At 36.7% G+C, this 18,566-nt stretch overlaps 3 protein-coding genes across 8 annotated transcripts; 1 reads left to right on the top strand and 2 right to left on the bottom strand.

Moving 5' to 3' along the window:
• The first annotated feature begins 954 nt into the window (after nt 1–954).
• On the top strand, nt 955–8,405 carry LOC107617571 (uncharacterized). The gene is made up of 18 exons (XM_016319351.3): nt 955–1,439; nt 2,009–2,078; nt 2,276–2,902; nt 2,989–3,174; nt 3,274–3,387; nt 3,748–3,806; nt 4,021–4,087; nt 4,196–4,247; nt 4,351–4,443; nt 4,566–4,649; nt 4,768–5,168; nt 5,269–5,330; nt 5,758–5,827; nt 6,828–6,908; nt 6,988–7,089; nt 7,284–7,408; nt 7,643–7,748; nt 7,900–8,405. The coding sequence occupies exons 1-18, from the start codon at nt 1,390–1,392 to the stop codon at nt 8,134–8,136; spliced, it is 2,586 nt and encodes an 861-aa protein (XP_016174837.1). The 5' UTR covers nt 955–1,389; the 3' UTR covers nt 8,137–8,405.
• Nucleotides 8,406–8,767: 362 nt separating this feature from the next.
• LOC107617572 (Plastid-lipid associated protein PAP / fibrillin family protein) lies at nt 8,768–12,111 on the bottom strand. Of its 6 annotated transcripts, none has more exons than XR_001614981.3 (11): nt 11,550–12,111; nt 11,380–11,433; nt 11,027–11,101; nt 10,628–10,747; nt 10,144–10,335; nt 9,920–10,003; nt 9,735–9,827; nt 9,512–9,565; nt 9,331–9,436; nt 9,082–9,189; nt 8,768–9,009 (listed from the first exon to the last, which is right to left on the bottom strand). XR_001614981.3 is itself a non-coding variant. In XM_016319352.3 (11 exons), the coding sequence occupies exons 1-11, from the start codon at nt 11,760–11,762 to the stop codon at nt 8,922–8,924; spliced, it is 1,161 nt and encodes a 386-aa protein (XP_016174838.1). In that variant the 5' UTR covers nt 11,763–12,111; the 3' UTR covers nt 8,768–8,921. The 6 variants fall into 6 exon arrangements, 5 of the variants coding, with proteins under 5 accessions (XP_016174838.1, XP_016174840.1, XP_016174839.1 ...); XM_016319352.3 differs by having other exon boundaries at nt 9,331–9,410; XM_016319354.3 differs by lacking the exon at nt 10,144–10,335 and having other exon boundaries at nt 9,331–9,410.
• A 2,355-nt stretch (nt 12,112–14,466) lies between these two features.
• LOC107618036 (PRLI-interacting factor) lies at nt 14,467–16,840 on the bottom strand. The gene has a single exon (XM_016319961.3). The coding sequence runs from the start codon at nt 16,496–16,498 to the stop codon at nt 14,861–14,863; it is 1,638 nt and encodes a 545-aa protein (XP_016175447.1). The 5' UTR covers nt 16,499–16,840; the 3' UTR covers nt 14,467–14,860.
• Nucleotides 16,841–18,566: the final 1,726 nt, after the last annotated feature.

Here is an 18,566-nt window from a genome sequence, read left to right as displayed (position 1 = left end):
TCCAAATGAACCAGACCACACGGCCACTATTTTTTTTTTATATTTATTTTATATTAAGTTAGTATTTTTTTATTTATATTATAAGATACTAATTTTTGCTGATCATAAAGGATAGTAAAAGGCTAAACTTTTAGATTCGAAAAATATAACAAAATGGTACATCATTTTGTTAAGAAATTGATTTTTTATCAATTTTTTTTTCGCCGAAGGTAGTAGGTGCATTTCATTCAATCAGAAAAAAAAGAAATACAAGTGTCCAAAACACAGACAGACCAGGGTAAAAAGAGGGATTTCACTCCCAAAGTACAAGTTAAATCTCGAAAGAAGAAAGTAAAAATTATTAAACTAATTTAATATTTTTTCTTTTTTTTTTATGTATTTTTAATTAAATTTTATTATTAGTCTTATAACATCAGTGATGAAAAAATACTAATTTTTACTCAAAAAATTTAATTTTTAATTTTTATGAATAAAACTATATGAATATAGGCTTTTTGACCGTGTTTAAAAGAGAGATAGAGACTGAAAGATAAATAAAATTGAGAGACAGAAAAGGTAAAGACTAAAATAAAATTTAATATTATATTTAGTGTAAAGTGAGAGATAAAAATTAAAATAAAAATAAAATTTTAATTTAATTTATACTAAAAATAAAATTAAAATTAATTAATTAAAATAAATATTTTAAATATAAAATATTATTAAAATTTTAGTTTATATTCTCAAAAAAATCTGTCTCTTATATTTTTACTTTTTAAAAATATTAAAATACTAAAATTTTAAAAATAAAAACTAAAAATTTTAATATTATATTTAAACTAACAAATATAACACTAAATTTTAATTTTTTTAATTTTAATATTAATTTCAGTATCTCAAAATAAATACTAACTGATTTTGGCCAGCGTAAAATACCAATTACCAATAAGAAAGTAGGAAACATTTGCAAATGATAAGCTCAAGTTGCGATAATCTAATTTTAATTAGACCGAAAAAGATAAAATAAAAGGAAAAAATTATGACAATAATGGAGAAAAGCAGAGCGTACTGTGGTCAAAACACTGAAATGAAATGTCGATGATGGTGTGACCTAAGACTAATAAGAGCGACCGTAAAAGGAAGCAAGCAAGGAGAAAAAAAAAAGGAGGAAGCAAAATAAGCGCAACTTTTGAGCTTTTCGAACTCTGTGTCAAGCAATCCACGCTGCACATGTAATTATAACGTGACGCCATTTTCGCTCTCTCATCCCCGCTTAGTGTGCATGTGCTTGTGCTCCTCTCTCTCTCTCTCTCTTTCTCTCTCCCTCACTCAAGTTGAAGATCTTCTTCTTCTTCTTCCTCTTCGGACGCAGATTTACCGGTTAGCCGAACATTTGGATCCAATCCACAAATGAAGGGTGGCAAAGCTGCTAACCCGCTCATCACATTCGAACATAAGAGGTAGTAATTATACGCTCCGCGCGTTTCTCAGATCCGTTGAATCCTTACTTCATCATTGCCTTAGAATCGTGTTTTCATTCTTATCTTTTTCGTTTTAGTTTACTATTATTTTTATTTTTTTTTTATTATTATTCAGTTATCCTACAATTCGGTTGGAGTTGGACCACAGTTGGTTTTCTTTTAAAAAATTCTGTTGCTCAACTTAGCTATGCAACTTTTCATTTTCCATTTTCCATTTTCCATTTCGGTCTTTATTTCATTTCACTTTAAGGAAATGAAAATAAAATTACTGGACTGCGAAGACCGATCTCACTGCAAAGCTAAGTGTGTCGTTATTTTCTTCCTTTTATTCCTTTTGGATGAAAAATTGGGGTTTGCAATGAGGCAATGCCGAGTGTTGTGGGGAATGAGTTGTGAGCTTTGTGCGAAATGTGTTGTTACCATTCTGGGGATGATTGCTGGTACATTCACTTCGCTATTGTTTGAAATACTTCTTACTTTACTATTCTCTTGGATCATTGTTTAGCTTTGGGTTATTGGAATTTAATGCATATAATTCGTGTGATCAGGGATGCGTATGGGTTCACCGTGCGGCCTCAGCACCTGCACAGATATCGAGAATATGCTAACATATACAAGGTAGTATTGCCACTTTTTTAAGTTTTGATGTCAACAACTACTATTTTAAGGAAGAATTAGGGGAAATTTTACCTCATGGCGTGTTTAAAATCCTCCCGAACAAATTTTAGATATAGGCATTATGTGTTGGTATTCACACAATAATTCCGCAATTTCAGTGTTATTCTAAGCATCAACCGTCTTGATTGTGATTTCAGGAGGAAGAAGAGGAAAGGTCAGATCGGTGGAACTCATTTCTAGAACGGCAGGCCGAGTCTTCTGACTTGACCAAGGAAGGATTGGCTGCGGATGAAGATGGAGCTTTGGGGGCTAAAGCCACAGAGAAAGAATCTGATGTTAGCTCAGAGAAAGATGGTGATGGAAATGAGTCGAGCACCCAAAAGCCTGGTTCTGATGATGCAGCTGAAAATGGTAGTCAAAAAGAGGGCTTACCAGAATGTGAATCCACAAAAGTTCATAAAGTTCAATTATGGACAGAGATAAGACCATCTCTTCGCACTATTGAAGATATGATGAGGATCCGTGTGAAGAAGAAAACCGTGCCAATAAAAGATGAAAGAAACAAGAAAGGTTTGCCAAAAGATGAATCGCAATCTCACACTGACGATTCTAAGTCCGCAAAGGGAGCATGTGAGGAAGACTCTGATGAGGAGTTCTATGATGTTGAGAGGTCTGACCCTAGTTCAGATGCCCCTCCTGTTGATGGCACAACAAGTGCCCCATCTAATGGTATTGCTGCTGATGCAGCATCACTAGAGGCTCCATGGAAAGAAGAGTTGGAAGTTCTTGTTCGTGGGGGAGTGCCAATGGCTCTGAGGGGAGAGGTAGAAACTACATTCTTTGATAGTTGTGAGTTATAAGGTTAATCTCTATTTGGTTAGTTACCCTTTAGTTTGTTCATGTGGTTTAGCTTTGGCAAGCTTTTGTGGGTGCGAAAGCAAGGCGGGTAGAAAAGTATTATCAGCATTTGCTGGCTCTAGAGAATGACTCTGAAAGTAAAACTGATCAGCAAAGCATTCAGTCAGCTGAGGATAATGGGAACACTAGTGCTGATTGCATACGCGTGCCAGAAAAATGGAAAGGACAGATTGAGAAGGTCTTTGCCTGTGATATTGCACCCTTGGTGCTCCTAATGCTGCAACAGCATTGCCGGAAAATATATTTCTTTAGTAAAAGTCCACTGTTGTTTTTGCAGGATCTGCCTCGGACCTTTCCTGGCCATCCTGCCCTTGATGAGGACGGTAGAAATGCTTTGAGGCGATTACTTACTGCATATGCTCGACATAATCCTTCAGTTGGTTATTGTCAGGTTGATTTTTTTTTCATTGTGGTTCTGATGGATTGTTTAAAATCCTATCTCTCAAGTAATCTAGTGAGATGTCTAAAAATGTATACATTAAACAACCCATTCATGTAGTGTATAAAGATAACGGCAACGGATCATGTATCTCACATGTGCTCTCACTAAGCATTGTGTGTGGTTTATTAATTAATTTATTATAAGAAGATCCCAATACCTCAGTACTGTGCTTCATATTTTGATTTGCGGCTCACTAATATGTATGATCTGACCTATAACATGGACAGTGAATCCGCTACACTTCAATCGATGTCTATTCCCAGTTACACACACATGGCCTGTGTTTTCATGACATAATTTATTTTGCAGGCCATGAATTTTTTTGCGGGATTATTGCTGCTATTGATGCCTGAAGAAAATGCCTTCTGGTAGGTTTGGAGATTACTGCTTGACTAAGTGTTGTATAGTACTTTTCAAATTATATATTTAGATGGGACATATCAACATAATTGTTTCTGTAGTTCAGAAATGCTGTCATCCTTAAGGAATGGATGCTTGGCATCTTCATGCTTATGCAGCATCTTTACATCTTTTGACTTTCATCATGTCAACTTGATAAATGTTTACTGTGATTTTTCTCAGGACCTTGATGGGCATTTTAGATGATTATTTTGATGGCTATTATTCAGAGGAAATGATAGAGTCTCAGGCATAGTTTCTAAAACTATTCTCAAGTAAATTCAGTAATTCATAAGAATAATTATTGTCGGATATTTTGAGGTTTATTCAAGTACTTTTTTTTTTCTCAACTTATCAGGTCGATCAACTTGTTTTTGAGGAGTTGGTACGGGAGAGGTTTCCGAAATTAGGTTTGTAATTTTTTTAATTCATTTTTATGTCTGTAAACTCAACAAGTGGATTTATTTAAGGTCCCCTTCTTAGTTGTTCATCTTGTGTGCACTTCTCTTGCAGTCAATCATCTGGATTATCTGGGAGTGCAAGTAGCATGGGTTACTGGACCATGGTTCCTTTCCATTTTTGTGAACATGCTTCCTTGGGAAAGTGGTCAGGTTTTATCCTTTTCTATTGAGTAGTATAGCTTAGTTTTCTTTCCATAAAGCACCCAATGTTAAATTATTTATTTGTTTCACTGTTCTTCTGATTTCTTACTATTATTTGGAATGCAGTTCTTCGAGTGTGGGACGTGCTTCTTTTTGAAGGAAACCGAGTCATGCTATTTAGAACTGCTGTTGCTTTAATGGAGCTATATGGTACTGGCTTGAAAATTTTGTTCTTTCAAGCTATGTACTGTGCATTTGGAGAAAGTAGACTATTAACTCTTAGGCAATTCATATCTACGTTAGATTTATTAATTTCTTTTTCTCTTAGGTCCGGCGTTGGTAACAACTAAGGATGCTGGAGATGCAGTCACCTTACTCCAGTCATTGGCTGGCTCCACATTTGATAGCAGCCAGCTTGTATTGACAGCTTGTATGGGTTTCCAAAGTATAAATGAAGCAAGATTGCAAGAGCTGAGGAATAAACATCGGCCATCGGTAATAGCTGCTATTGAAGAAAGATCAAAAGGGCTTAAAGCTTGGAGGGATTCACATGGTTTGGCATCAAAACTATTTAGCTTTAAACATGATCCTAAATCACAGCAGTCAGGTGATATGCAAGTGATTGGGAGTTTGTCGCGATCAGAGTCTGGCTCAACAAATGCGGATGAGATTCTGATTAGTCTGACAGGAGAGGGTGAGATAGATTCCGTTCCAGACCTCCATGAGCAGGTTGCTTTTGTCTTTCTGTTATCTTCCCCCTTTCTTCATCCTAATGGTGCATTATTGTTGTTATCTTCTACATTGCTCATTACATTGTGAACTCGTTCAGGTTGCCTATCTGAAGGTTGAACTATGCAGAATACTAGAGGAGAAAAGATCAGCTATTATTCGGTACTAAAAAAGTCAAAATTGATATTGACTAGTCTGTGGGAGAAATTAAAATATGAAATTTTATACTTAAACGCTACTTACTGTGTGTGACTTTCATACCGAAAGTTTGAAGCATTGCATGGTTATTAGGGTTCTTTTTTATTTCGGAATTTTTATTGGAAATGGATGATCCTACTATTATTCATTAACTACTTGAGTAATCAAACCACTTGATTAATGATTAACAAATTAATAAAAGGGTCAACCACAAAATGGTTTGATAGTTTCTTCTTTATAAATAAGATTATCCACTATTCCTTGCTATCATACCTACCCCAGCCAGTTTTTCTCCTTAAATTACTTCAGGTTTCTTAACTTCTTACAGAAAGTTATGGAATTCACCCTTTTCATTCAGCATTAGTGACGTTTGTTTTATTCTTTTCAACAGAGCAGAGGAGCTTGAAATAGCACTAATGGAGATGGTCAAGCAGGATAACAGGCGGCAACTAAGTGCCAAGGTAAGTCATGACCCATGAGGCCATATGAATTTGCTTCTTAGATAAACTATATGTTGTTTGCATGGTATACATTCTATATCCCTAGGTTGGCACATCTTACTGTGGTGTTTTTAAATTATTATTGTATTTTAGTTTACTTTTATTTCTATAAGCACCCGCATTGCATGTTCTTGCGAAAAAAAAAGGGTTAGAACATGTAGATAGTTCTAGCTGCCAATCACAACTTTTTAATGAGCGAGTGATAGCAGGTCTTTTACTGCAAACTAGAAATACTTGTGCCTCAAGCAATCGCTAATTATCTTACATTGTTCTGACTGAGTATTGAAACTGCTAATAAAAAGGAAAATTAAAATGTAAAGAAAATAGAAGGAAAGAGGCATAAAATTAGGCTTGCATGTCCCTGTTGAACCTAATGTTACTTCCACCTCAAGTTAGTTGCGTTACCAATGGTCACTATTCTCCACCTTGTAAAGCACATAGAAATGTACAGGGCTTGAATTTAAATATGTTTTTTCTCATTAGTACCTATAGGGGTGCGTTTGGTTCTGACTTTTTTACTGAAAATAACTTTTCACATATTTGTATAAATATTTGAAAGTAAAATTTGGGCTCATAAATTAAAATGGGGGTAAAGTATGTCTTTTGTCCCTAATGTTTGTGATTTTCTTCAAAAATACCCCTAACGTTTAATTGTATTCAATTTTGTCCCTAACGTTTTCGGTTTATATTAGAATTACCCTTGATGTTAATTCCATCTAAAATGTTGGGGACAAAATAAAAAACGTTTAGGGATAGTTTTGAAACAAATCGGAAACGTTAAAGACAAAATTGAATAAATAGTAAACGTTAGGGGTATTTTTATAAAAAATTGCAAACTTTAGGGACAAAAAGTATACTTTACCCATTAAAATGAGGTTACAAGTTTTCTTCCCTTTCAGTTTTTCACCATATTTCCTAGTTCTTTTGGGAAGTTCATGTATGCAGCTCATAATATCTCCAGGTTGAGCAATTGGAGCAAGAGGTTGCTGAGCTTCGGCAGGCACTTTCTGATAAACAAGAACAGGAAACTGCAATGCTTGAGGTCTCATTTTGACCTTATTTTTTCATTACTTTCCGGGGAAAATAGGACTTCTCTTCTCATTAAGATTTATTGCTGATAGGTCTTGATGCGGGTGGAGCAAGAGCAAAAGGTGACGGAGGATGCTCGCAGGTTTGCGGAGCAAGATGCCGCAGCACAAAGATATGCTGTCCAAGTGCTTCAGGTTACCTTTTTTCCCATTGGTCCTTTCTTGTCCATATATTTCATTGTTGTCTTTGACAAAGAAGGGTTAGTAGATGGTAAATTATTCATCTTGATAACCTGTTGCTCATGTTATAGTAAAATCTGCCTTAACCAGTAGTTGGGATAATTACTTGGATTTTTTTGACGGGGCTAAATTATATTTTGATTTGGCAGTCAAAGTATGAAGAAGCAACTGCTGCACTTGGTGAAATGGAGAAGAGGGCAGTTATGGCAGAATCTATGCTTGAGGCTACATTGCAGTATCAGTCCGGTCAGGCTAAAGCACAACCATCACCACGGTGTGTTATTTAATTTACTACTGTGTGCTCACATGTTTTCTGTTTGTTTTGCTCTTCTGAACTTGGTCTTTCTTCAGAATGTTTTAGTAGACCAGGATTTCTCTGTAATGCCAAAGTTTGGAATGATGGATATTGGAAAATGAAATGAGCATGATTGCTTTATCCCTGTTTATGCATACAAATACAACCTTTTTTGGATTAGCTTTAACTTCATTCCTCCTCGCTTTATAATAGATCTTTGCAACCAGAATCTCCTGCATCAAGAAACAATCAGGAGCCTACAATCGACATCCCACCTAGGAGGGTTAGTTTGCTTTCTCGATGGCGTGATCGAAACAAGGTTAGTAACAGCCGTTGCATGAGAATTTTTATTTTATCAATGTTGTTGCCCCTGCTGGTGTCATTTGAATGGGTACTTACTTTCTTGCAGTTTATAGTTCTTTTTTTTTGTCAAGGCAGTTTATAGTTCTTAACCTGTATTCTTGCAACAGGGGAAAGAAGAGTCAGCTGATGGAAAGCCCAATGTTGAGGAGCAATGTATGGGAAACCCCAAGGTTGAGGAGCAAAGTATGGGAAAGCCCAAGGTGGAGGAACAGAGTAAGGAACAGCCCATTGTGGAGGAACAGAGTATGGGAAAGCCCACTGTTGAGGAACAAAGTGCAGTGAACCACCAAGAAGGAAATGGCCTTAAAGTAGAGGATGAGATTAGGAAAGAAGATAATGCCTAGATGGAATCATTCCTTCACAAGACGGTTTGAGGAGCACCTATTTAGTTCCTTCTTCCTGATCTGTAATTTTTGTTTAGTGTGAACGTATAAATTTTCATATTCATTAATTGTTTGTTCATGCGATAGAATAATAGCAATTCGAGAAAAAAAATGTAATGATCACGTCAATTGTAATACTTCTCGATCTCGATATTCTAATGTAGAATTAGTGTGGGTATGTCCAAAGTATAATAAATTTAGCTCTTATTACAGGGCATTCCCTCGCACAATGTCCGTCATTGGATGTGGTTTAACTAGATTCTACAACTCATAATTATGCACACCAATATCACATTATTGGCATTATCCAAACATTATCTAAACATTTCTTTAGTTCAAAATTCATTGATTTTTTTCCTTTCAAATTTAGTTCGTATTAGATCAGTTTTATCTGGTAATAGATTTTTAAATTACTTTATTTAATTCCAATATTATAACTATTAGCATATCATCTTTCAATCAACCATATAAAAATGGTAATTGACTTCAATCAAATGTTATTTTATTTTAAGTTAATCTTTTTAAATAGGTAAAAATAGTTTATTCTACTTTATAGTTTGCTAAAAAATGGTCAGAAAAATCTCTAGAGGGATAGCTGTGAATACCCCTAAAATTCAATTTCCAAGTGATAAGTAGTCCAACTATAAACTTCCCCGCAGAGGCAGAGTACTAAAAAGTAAGACCAAAAAGGCCATTTAGCAAAACAGAAAAGAAGTGGAAGCCCTTGTGTTGTATATTTGGCAGAGTTAGTTCATCCTAGATGCATCGGTACGCGTATGAACGAACAGGATTTCATTGTATCCCCGGGTGATTCTGATCTTCTCATCACTATACCTGAAAAAGAACACTCAAACCATCAGCATCCAAAATCCATCAATTTAAGTTTTGGGATTTCTGTGTTCTTACAGAAGCTCCAAGGTGAACTTGTTCTCCATCTGCATGGGATATCCAAATGGGCCACCAATTATGGCTGCATCGTCCATTGTAACATCATACATTTTGGTGCCAGTTTTCCTGTTAAATTTTGAGCAATCAAGACGTTAGAGCACATCAATGTCGCTTCCTTATCAAATGATTTTAATGAAGAACAACTTTGCTTCTAAATCTGTGGCCATCTAAATGGTCAATAAAATTCCTTAAACACTGGAAACTCACACAAAATTTCCAGTCATGGAGAACTTAAGCCCAAGCAAGATGTCAACCACAAACTTTATTCGACCATTTTTCCCGATGATCTGCAACAACCATTGTAAATGACAAACTGAAGATGTGACGCAGTATATCAATTGCGCATATAAAGTAAAATGTAATGACTGCAATCACATGAACCTGATACCTGCTTTCCCATCAGACCGTTTGCAGCATTCTCTATCCAACTATCTGTCACAGTCTGTATAGGATAAGTTGTTTAAATAACACATAACGGATTTAGCCACAGAAACATTTTTGCTTAAATTAGATTATATCGGTAGCAACAAAAAGAAAAAGGAAAGGAAAAAAGAGCTTGAAAAGAATCAGATCATTAACAGTCTGTGGCCTGTTTGGATTTCCAAATCTACCTGTGAGTTCCATACCATCTGCCACTCTCCTTCTTCTAGTTCTGGTTCCTTTTCACCATTATTCCGAGTTAGGGAAACTAATTCCTCTATTGCCTGTTTGGAATTAAGGACGTGAAAGCAATGAGAATTGAAACATTCCAGTTAAATTTTATACACATGCACACACACTCTTAATTGACGATTACCTCTTTGACATTCCTCCCCGACGAAACCGCTGTCAGTAACCTCTGCCTAGGTTCAGTTTGCTTCTGCAACACAAATGTAGTTCCCTGCACTACAGATATGTTGCTAATAATTCTTAGAATATACAATATATTTACTTAAATAGGGATAGCTTCTGCTAGACAATGGATTTTACCCAAGGGAAGGAACAAAATACTTTTAAAAATGATGCTTATGCCTAAATCACCTTATTTCCCCTTGAGATACGAAGGTTTCCTGAATGCGACAAATAGGTGGTGTCTAACCAACCCTTTGCTTCATCTCCAAGTAGCCTAAATGGAACTGGATATGGAACTTTAAATGGCAGAAATCTAAAAGAAAATGCAGCTCTGTCAAACCTAAAAAGGATTCTTTTTCCATCTTGAATTGATGCTGCTGCCTGTGTCAGTTGAAAATAAAATCAAGCCCTTAGCTGACTAAGTCGGTTCAGGAATAAAGGGAACGAGCAATGTCACTGGTTCTTGGAAAAACCAAACAACAGAAAACACAATATATGCCTGGAAGCTAACCACGTATTCTTTATTCTCAGAAGCACTTAGATAATAAGCATTGTTACAACATTGACAACAGAATGCCAACCTTATATTCTTTTTAAGATGTGAAAAGGCAAGTTCAAATTAACACGTGTATTAAATTTATCACAACTTACAATTTAAGTTCATTTTTATTACCTCAACTTTCAGCTCACCAATGGCATCAGAAAATGACACAATATTGCACACCCGTGGATCATTTGTTTGAAGATATACCTCTTGAAATACACTAAAGAAGTCAACCCCAACAAATGTTCTCTGAAAGAGCAATATATAATGCGAGACTGAGACACACTCTTACAATCAACTAAAGCTGATTTTGAAATCATTCTGGTGTGTGAGTTGGCAAAAGATTTGCTGACAGAACAGTCAACCTTAGGGGCATGGGAATTCAATGATATTTGGCATCCAAAATGCAAATAACAATTTCGAAATCTGGTATATTTTTCGAAGACAGCAAATTGTGATTGGAGTTTGGAGAATATGTTTCAATTAGGACCATCCAAATTATTAAAAAAGAAAAGCCAAAAACGCAACCTGAATTGGCGATGCTGTTCCCGGTCTGGTAGTGAAAATTAACTGCCATCGACCCTCGATTAAGTTTGATTTTGTCTGCAGAATTAAATTTGATGTACTCTAGTAATCTATGAACTATGAAGAATTAAAAACAAACAAAATAACTAGTACTTCACGTTTGCTTGGTTCTAACTACCCAAAAAGCTTAGTTCTGAAGCAGGTTGTATGAGTTGATTAAACAAAGCTGACGGCAAATTAGATGATAACAATAATTCAAATCTGATAATCAGGATTAATCATGTATAAAAAAAGTTGGATCGAAATTGATCATGGATGGGATTCATGGATGAACAAATTTGAAGTAAAAGACGAACCGGATCAGGCACGCCACCTAAACGTTCGAGAACTTGCACAGCTCGCTCAACAGCCTGCCATGGCACACAAATAAAACCGCAATAAATTATTTTTTAAAAAAAATAAATTAATAAAGAATGCTTAGTTGAATTTTACTGTGAAACAAAGTGAAGAAACTTGAGAGAGAGACATTGAGCTGGTTCGGAGAAGAAGAACGTCCACGTCCTTGGATGCCGAGAAGAGCTTCGATGAGTGAATTCTCAGATTCTGTAAAAGAGATTTGCTCCACTGTTGAGGAGCGAAACACTAACCGATCTTTGCGGAGCTTTGGAGAAGAAGAACCAAAGCTTAAAGGAGTTGATGATGGGAACTGAAACCCTAAATTTACAGCTTTCACTGCCATTCTAATTCGCAACTAACTGCTTCCAAGTTCCAACGAGAAAAAGCTTCAGTTCGCTTTCTGTTGTGTGTGGCGGATAATAATTGTTGGCGCCAAGATGAAATTGTACACGTGGCACTTCACCAACAAATGTTAAGATATTACGTTTATCGCTTTCAAATTTCAGTGTTCACACATCAGGTTACGTTTAGTCTTTACTACGCCACTCATCGTTGCAAATATCGCTTTGAAAATGAAAATTTGGATAGTTCGCTCTACTTGTTTCTTAGCGTTTCGTATGAATATGAATACAGATATATTTTTTTAATTTTTGGTCGGGGAAAACTTATATAATTGAACCCGTTTGTTTGCTGCCTTATTTAAGGCACACTCCATGTAGATGTATGAAATATTGAAATGTATTATTTCATTTATTTGTGAATTGAGAAATTACATTGTCCATTGCGATTTGCAATTTACAAATACAATAAGATTATTACAAATGGGCTTCCAACCAAAGATCCACAGGGCAGAGAAGCCTAAAATGGAATAAGCCTGATTCACAAGGTTGCATTATGACATGATTGTGAGAGTTCACATTGAACTTATTAGCGAAAAAATCAAATCAAATCACCGATTGGAATTGCACAGAACCAATAACAGTGCATGTCAGCATAGATGAAGCAGTTGTAGCAGGCTGGTTGTGGAGTCTGACTCTGCTGCTGCTATCAGCTTCATTAACCATGGTTGTTCCCCAGCTCATTCATGTGCACCCCTGATTCAAGACATCCGTAACCTGGCGACACGTTTTCAGCATATTACTTGGAGTCATGCCCTTCGTGAAGCAAATACAGTGGCGGATCTCCTTGCCAAAAAGGGCCAAGACCTGGAGCTTGGTCTACACCCCTTTGATAAGGCCACTCCAGACATTAGTTATGCACTACTTGGTGACAGTTTAGGGACCCTTAGAATTAGAGGGTCTTAGGTCCTTTGCTTTTTTTCTTTCCTGTTTGGCTGTTTTGCTGTGTTCTCTTTCCTCTCCTTTTGCTGGGGTGTTTTAACCCCCCCTAGATCACCAAAAAAAAAAAGTTGTAGCAGGCGGCAATGCCTTCGTAGTTGTTGCTGTCGCTATTTGACTAATACATAGCAAGAACAGTAGAGCTGCGAAGACATGGGAAAAGAAGGGGTAAAAAATAAATTCCATAATTTGGTAAACCACACAAAATGCACTCAATAATTTTATTGCTAATAAAAATATATTCGAATTTTATTATTGACAAAAATATTTTGAAATAATTTTAAAATGTGACAAAAATATCCAATATTAAATATGTATTTTCAGAAAATGTTTTAGAGATTGAATTTTGATGCAGTTTTTTGCAAACATGATTATCCTTAAAATTTGATGATTTTTTCGTTAAGTATATATATTTTTTGTGATTTTTTTGTCAACAACCAATAATATTTTTAAAAAATCACAAAAATATATATACTTAGCGAAAAATCACTAAATTTTAAGAATAATAATACCTTATTTTTCTAATTATGCTTGCAAAAAATCGCATTAAAATTCAATTTCTAAATCATTTTTTTGAGAAATACATATTTAATGTTGGATATTTTTGTCGCGTTTTAAATTATTTGAGGGTATTTTTGTCGATAACAAAATTTGGGTGTATTTTTGTTTATTCTACTATATTTTTGGTAGTTTACCCTTCCATAATTTTATCAAATTTGTAATTAAATTTTTATATTTTTTATATTATTTTTAATTTTGTAATTAAATTCTTTTCATGTCAAAATTGTTGAAATTAACATCATACTATTTTCAAACATAACAATGTATAGTCAAACCAAATTGGGTTGGTCTAGTAGTTAGCCAACGATAAACCCTTAAATGGAGTTCCAACTTATAAAGAAATACAAAACACATGGACTTCCAACTTGCATCGTACTTAAGCTTTTGAAATTCAATGAGAAATGGAAAAACAAGACATTAGAGATAAGTTACCAGCAAACATTACTTCCATTTTTCTCCTCTATAGCAGCAGATCAATATATAACCCTTGCAGCCTGCATCCAACATTCCAGCCCCATGAGAAGGAATATCATCAAGATAGCATTTGGCAGTTCAGAATGTGATCTGGTACCCCTATTGTAAGATCTGCCATAAACATCTTCTATCAAAATTGGAGCTAAAAGCCACCTTCCAATCAAAGAGCAATCATAAGACCTATTGTCACATCAAACTCAATAATGAATTATGAAAGCGCTCGTATTTACTCCATAGTCCATACTGATGATAAGGCAATCATTCACTTGCATGCGTAACAAAAAACAAAACCATGGCAGAACCAGAATCAAAATAAAAATCCAAGCTAGCAGAGACATGCACTAAAATATTTGTGAAGATTTTGTGAATGAAGGTGGTATTATTAACCGAGATGTACGAACAGAAAGCTTTTATTCATTGATATAATTAATAGAAGTGACTCAATATAAGGAAATTCATTCAGCATTGTAAGGTAATCACGTGTTAATAACTGTCAGAGGAGTTGTCAAATAAAGATTCAGAAAGATATTAAAAGTTTCATTGTACTAAGCGAATACATTAAAATTGCGATTTCATATAAAAAAGGAGTGCAACCCAAAAGGAAGGATAGGGAATCCTCTTGGCAGAAGAACAAAACATGATAACCAAGATAATTCAAAAATCTATTACACGGAATTAGCAGAAAATATCAAAGTACAAGATATTCATTATTTTTCCAGATTAATTCACAGATTCATTACAGGCTAACCAGAGGAACACTAATGCTTACAGGTTAATCCCCTACACATAAATGAACCTGCAAACTAACTACTATTTTCAACAACCTAGACACTCAAGCCCTGTAACAGACAAAAACGAGAAATGTTAAAAAGGGAGACAAAATAAAAGTGAACTATAAACCTAGAAGGCTACAATTTTTGTACGCATTAAAAAGCAGTAGAATCCGTTTCACTCTACACTTCCCCCATCGCCTATTGAGAGGAGCAACTGAAGCTACAAGGTGGGATAGATAATTATAATCTCTTAACAATCTAATAGCTTATCCCAACTACCTGCAAACTACCAAATCCTAGCAATCATCCTTCTCATGAAGGACTGCATCCTTTACACAATCATTTGTAGCTTCGAGAGCTTTTGATTCATCATTTCTGTCCAGCATTTCAGATTCAATACCCTCTTTGTTATCAATACAATCATCATCTTTTGCAAGAACTTTATCCGGTAAACACCGAGGCGTTGCTTCTTCATCCTTTTCCTCCTTCACTTCACTAAACCCTATTTCATCCCTCATCTCATTATCCTTGATCTCATCCTTCTTTTCATCATCCTTTTGTACACCAGTTTCCTCCTTCAATTCATTAAACTCAATCACATCCCTCATTTCATCAACACCTTTGATCTGATTCTTCTTTGCAACCGCCTCATCTGGAACAGATTCTTCCATACAAACATCACCTCTGCCTTCAGTCTCTGCTACTCCGACATTGTCTAACTTAGCACCAACCTCGAAGTTCATATTTCTCCCACTTACCAGCATCGAGTCAACCATCTCTGCATTGTTATCAATTCCCAAAACTGGAACATCTGATCCACCTTCACTTTCATTGTCAGACCCATTCTCCACCACTTCCTCATTAACATCTTCCACAACTTGGTTCTGCCTCTCAAGAAACAGTAACCTCCTTCGCAAATCACCTAACTCTCTCTCCATCAGGAATAGACGCTCCTTCAATGTCAAATTCTCCTCCTCCAATTGTGCTATATGGGAATCCTGATCATCTACCCTATTCTCTAATACATTGTTATACTCACCTCCATAATTTGGGTATATCATTTCAAACCGGCTCAAATCATGGTCCAGCCTTCTTTCCACCTCCACGTGTTCCTCCACATCACTCTCACTCGACCCACCGCCTCCATCCTCCTCGTCCTCATCATCATGAACATCAGCCTCGTGCCCCGGAGAACGAAGCCTAATCAAACCCTTCATCGACCCGTATCCATCAACACCCCACTCCTCCTTCGCCATATCCCCTAACACCTCCCTCGACGGAGACAGTATAGGTGTGGGAAGCACTGCAGGGGTCACCGGGCAAGGTGACACAAGCGATGCAATGCCACCGGACTTCTTCGCACGAATAATAAACGATGTCGTATTCCTAGGCGCATAAGGAGCAAACCTATTATTAAACTTCTTCTTGGGATAGAACTTACGTGCTTTTAGACGGTTTTGCGATTGCAACTCGTGCAGAGTAGGTGGTTGGTAAACGGCGCCGGTGTTCGGAACACTAACGGATGAGCTTGGAATGGGTTTTTCCATTCTCCTGAGGTCCTTGCGCTTGTCGGTGGGGACCTTCTTCCCCTTCCAGTTACTTCGACCAGGCTTGGGAGCAGAGAAATTTGGTTTCATAGGGTTCTGAAACTTCATGTTAGGGTCAAGAGGAGGCTGCTGAGACCAGACCTTGTATCCCCTGTTCATCATCATAGGAGGCTGAGTCTGGTTCATCATCATCTGAGATGGCTTCATCGGAGGCTGCTGAGGTTTCTGATTCATGGCTTGACTGTGAGAGAGCAATTGAGGCTGGGACTGACCTATGATCTGAGACTTGTTAATTACCTGAGGCTGGCTCATCATCGGAACCTGATTCATCATCTGAGGCTGGCTCATCTGGTTCAAATTCATCATCATCTGAGATTGATCGTTCATCGTCGTCGTTGTCACGATTTTCCTAAACAAAACCCTAAGACTAATAACAGTTAGGGCTATTACTCCTTTTCTTTTACAATTTCAAACCGCGTGGTTAAAGATCAAGATATTATCGCCGATCGGAAAAAAGGATCGGCGGAAAACGTGAGATCGAAACCCTAAATCCTCTTCTTCTCGGATTCGGAACCAAGAAGATTGGGGATTTGATCCTGCAAGATTCAACCTACGGCCGAAATCGTTTTCCTCCTTCGATATTCCGCTCAATCTGAAAACCGATTCTGAATTTCTAGTTTTATTTATCTTTTTCTCTCTAGAGAATTCTGTTTATCTGAGGATTTTTGCTTCTCTGAGGTGCCCGTTGGAACCAAGAGGGCTTATATAATGGATAAGGAATAACTTTGACGGTCAGATATACATTCGGAAAATTGACGGCTTTGATTGTACATACGTGACTAACACGTGTCACTGGTTTCCGTGAAGTTCGACTCTCACGTTTCTGGATTGATAATTTGCACCCTGACCCATTTAGTTTTGGAATTTTCACCCCTGCCCCGTTAGGCCATTATGGGCCAGACAAGATGGCCTCAGTTCTCTGGGCCCATACTTAGTTGTTTATAAAAATATTTTAGGCGCGTAATGAGACTCATAATAATTCATAACGAAGGAAAATAGAATAAAGACTCTTAGTTATGGAGAACTTTTCCATAAAACAACTAAATAGAATAAAGACTTGAGATAAAAATTAGTTTTCAATATTTCAAAGTGTTACAACAAAAAAAAAAACTAAATATCTTTTGCAAAGTGTTTTTTTTTATTGTAATATGCTATTGTAGGAGAAAATTTGATGAAAACTTTCTAAATTAAAAAATGAGTAAAGGATATTTTCGTCCCTGACCTTTTTTTCGCAGACATTTTCGTCCTCAAGAAATGAAAAATACATTAAAGTCCCTGATCCCTGAAAAACGTGGACATTTATGTCATTCTGTTGAATTCAGCCGTTTGCACTGGACGGAAAAGGATGAGCTGGCAGAGGTGGCACTGAGGTGGCCGTAATAGAGACCAAGTGGCATGGAGCATTTCGTAACAAGACATATAAGTCCCTGGAGACAAAAACGACACCGTTTTTGTAACCTCCTCCAATCCTGTTTCGAATTTCTCTGCCTTTTCTTCTTCCTTCGTCCTTTTTTCCTTCCATTCTTCTTCCTTGGCCCCTGCCTCCATCACCGCTGCACAGCGGCGCCTCCGTCAGCCACCATCAACGCCAGCGACTTTCTCCTTCCTCTCTTTTCGCGTCTTCTTCCCTTTCTCACTTCCTTACTCCCATTAGGCTCTCTTTCTCTTCTCACCCTCCTTCCACCCACCGTTCGTCTGCGACAACCTTCTCGGCGACCCACTGCCGCCGCGCCACTGCCTCTCTACCGGCGCACCACCGTCGCTACTAGGGCCCAACCATCATTTCCTCTCTCTCTCTCTCTCATTATCACCCCTTTGCTTCCCAGGTCTTCTTTCTCTTTGTTTAATTCACTCTGTTATTGCAATTAGTTAATTAATATTGTTTAGTTAGTTTTGTTTAGCTAATTTCAATTTGGTTAGATTAGTTAGTTACATTAGGTTGTTAGAGAATCTGGCGTGGATAGTGGATTAGGTCTTGCTTGCTTAATGCTGCTGTCTGTACAATCACTGTTTGTAGTTCATTATATTTAGTTTGTTCAATTGTTCTTGAGTTGTTAGGATTAGGGTTGGTTAATGAAAATTGTTGAGACTGATGTTTTACACTGCTGCTGTGTAAATTCTCATTGCCTGTTTTGGTTAACAATGAACTCTTATGTGCTCATTTTGCTGTCTGATGCCACATCTCTATTTTAAAATGAGTTAATTCCTTTGATTCAATGATGCACTTTTGTTAGGTTTCATGTACCTTACTTTTGATATAATTGTTGAACTCGATGAGAATTGCTGCTTGAATCTGGTGCTTTTGTTCTCTGTGTTGTATTTCAAGCCATTGTGTTGTACTTATGTTGATTGTGCTACTTGGTTTTCACTATGCTTGATTATGGTTCATGTTACT

The sequence above is a fragment of the Arachis ipaensis genome, chromosome B9 (assembly GCF_059453495.1).
Source record: "Arachis ipaensis isolate K30076 ecotype BB chromosome B9, ASM5945349v1, whole genome shotgun sequence".
In the NCBI taxonomy this organism is placed as follows: domain Eukaryota; kingdom Viridiplantae; phylum Streptophyta; class Magnoliopsida; order Fabales; family Fabaceae; genus Arachis; species Arachis ipaensis.
Note: the sequence above shows the minus strand (reverse complement) of the source record. Positions and strands in the feature narration are given on the sequence as shown.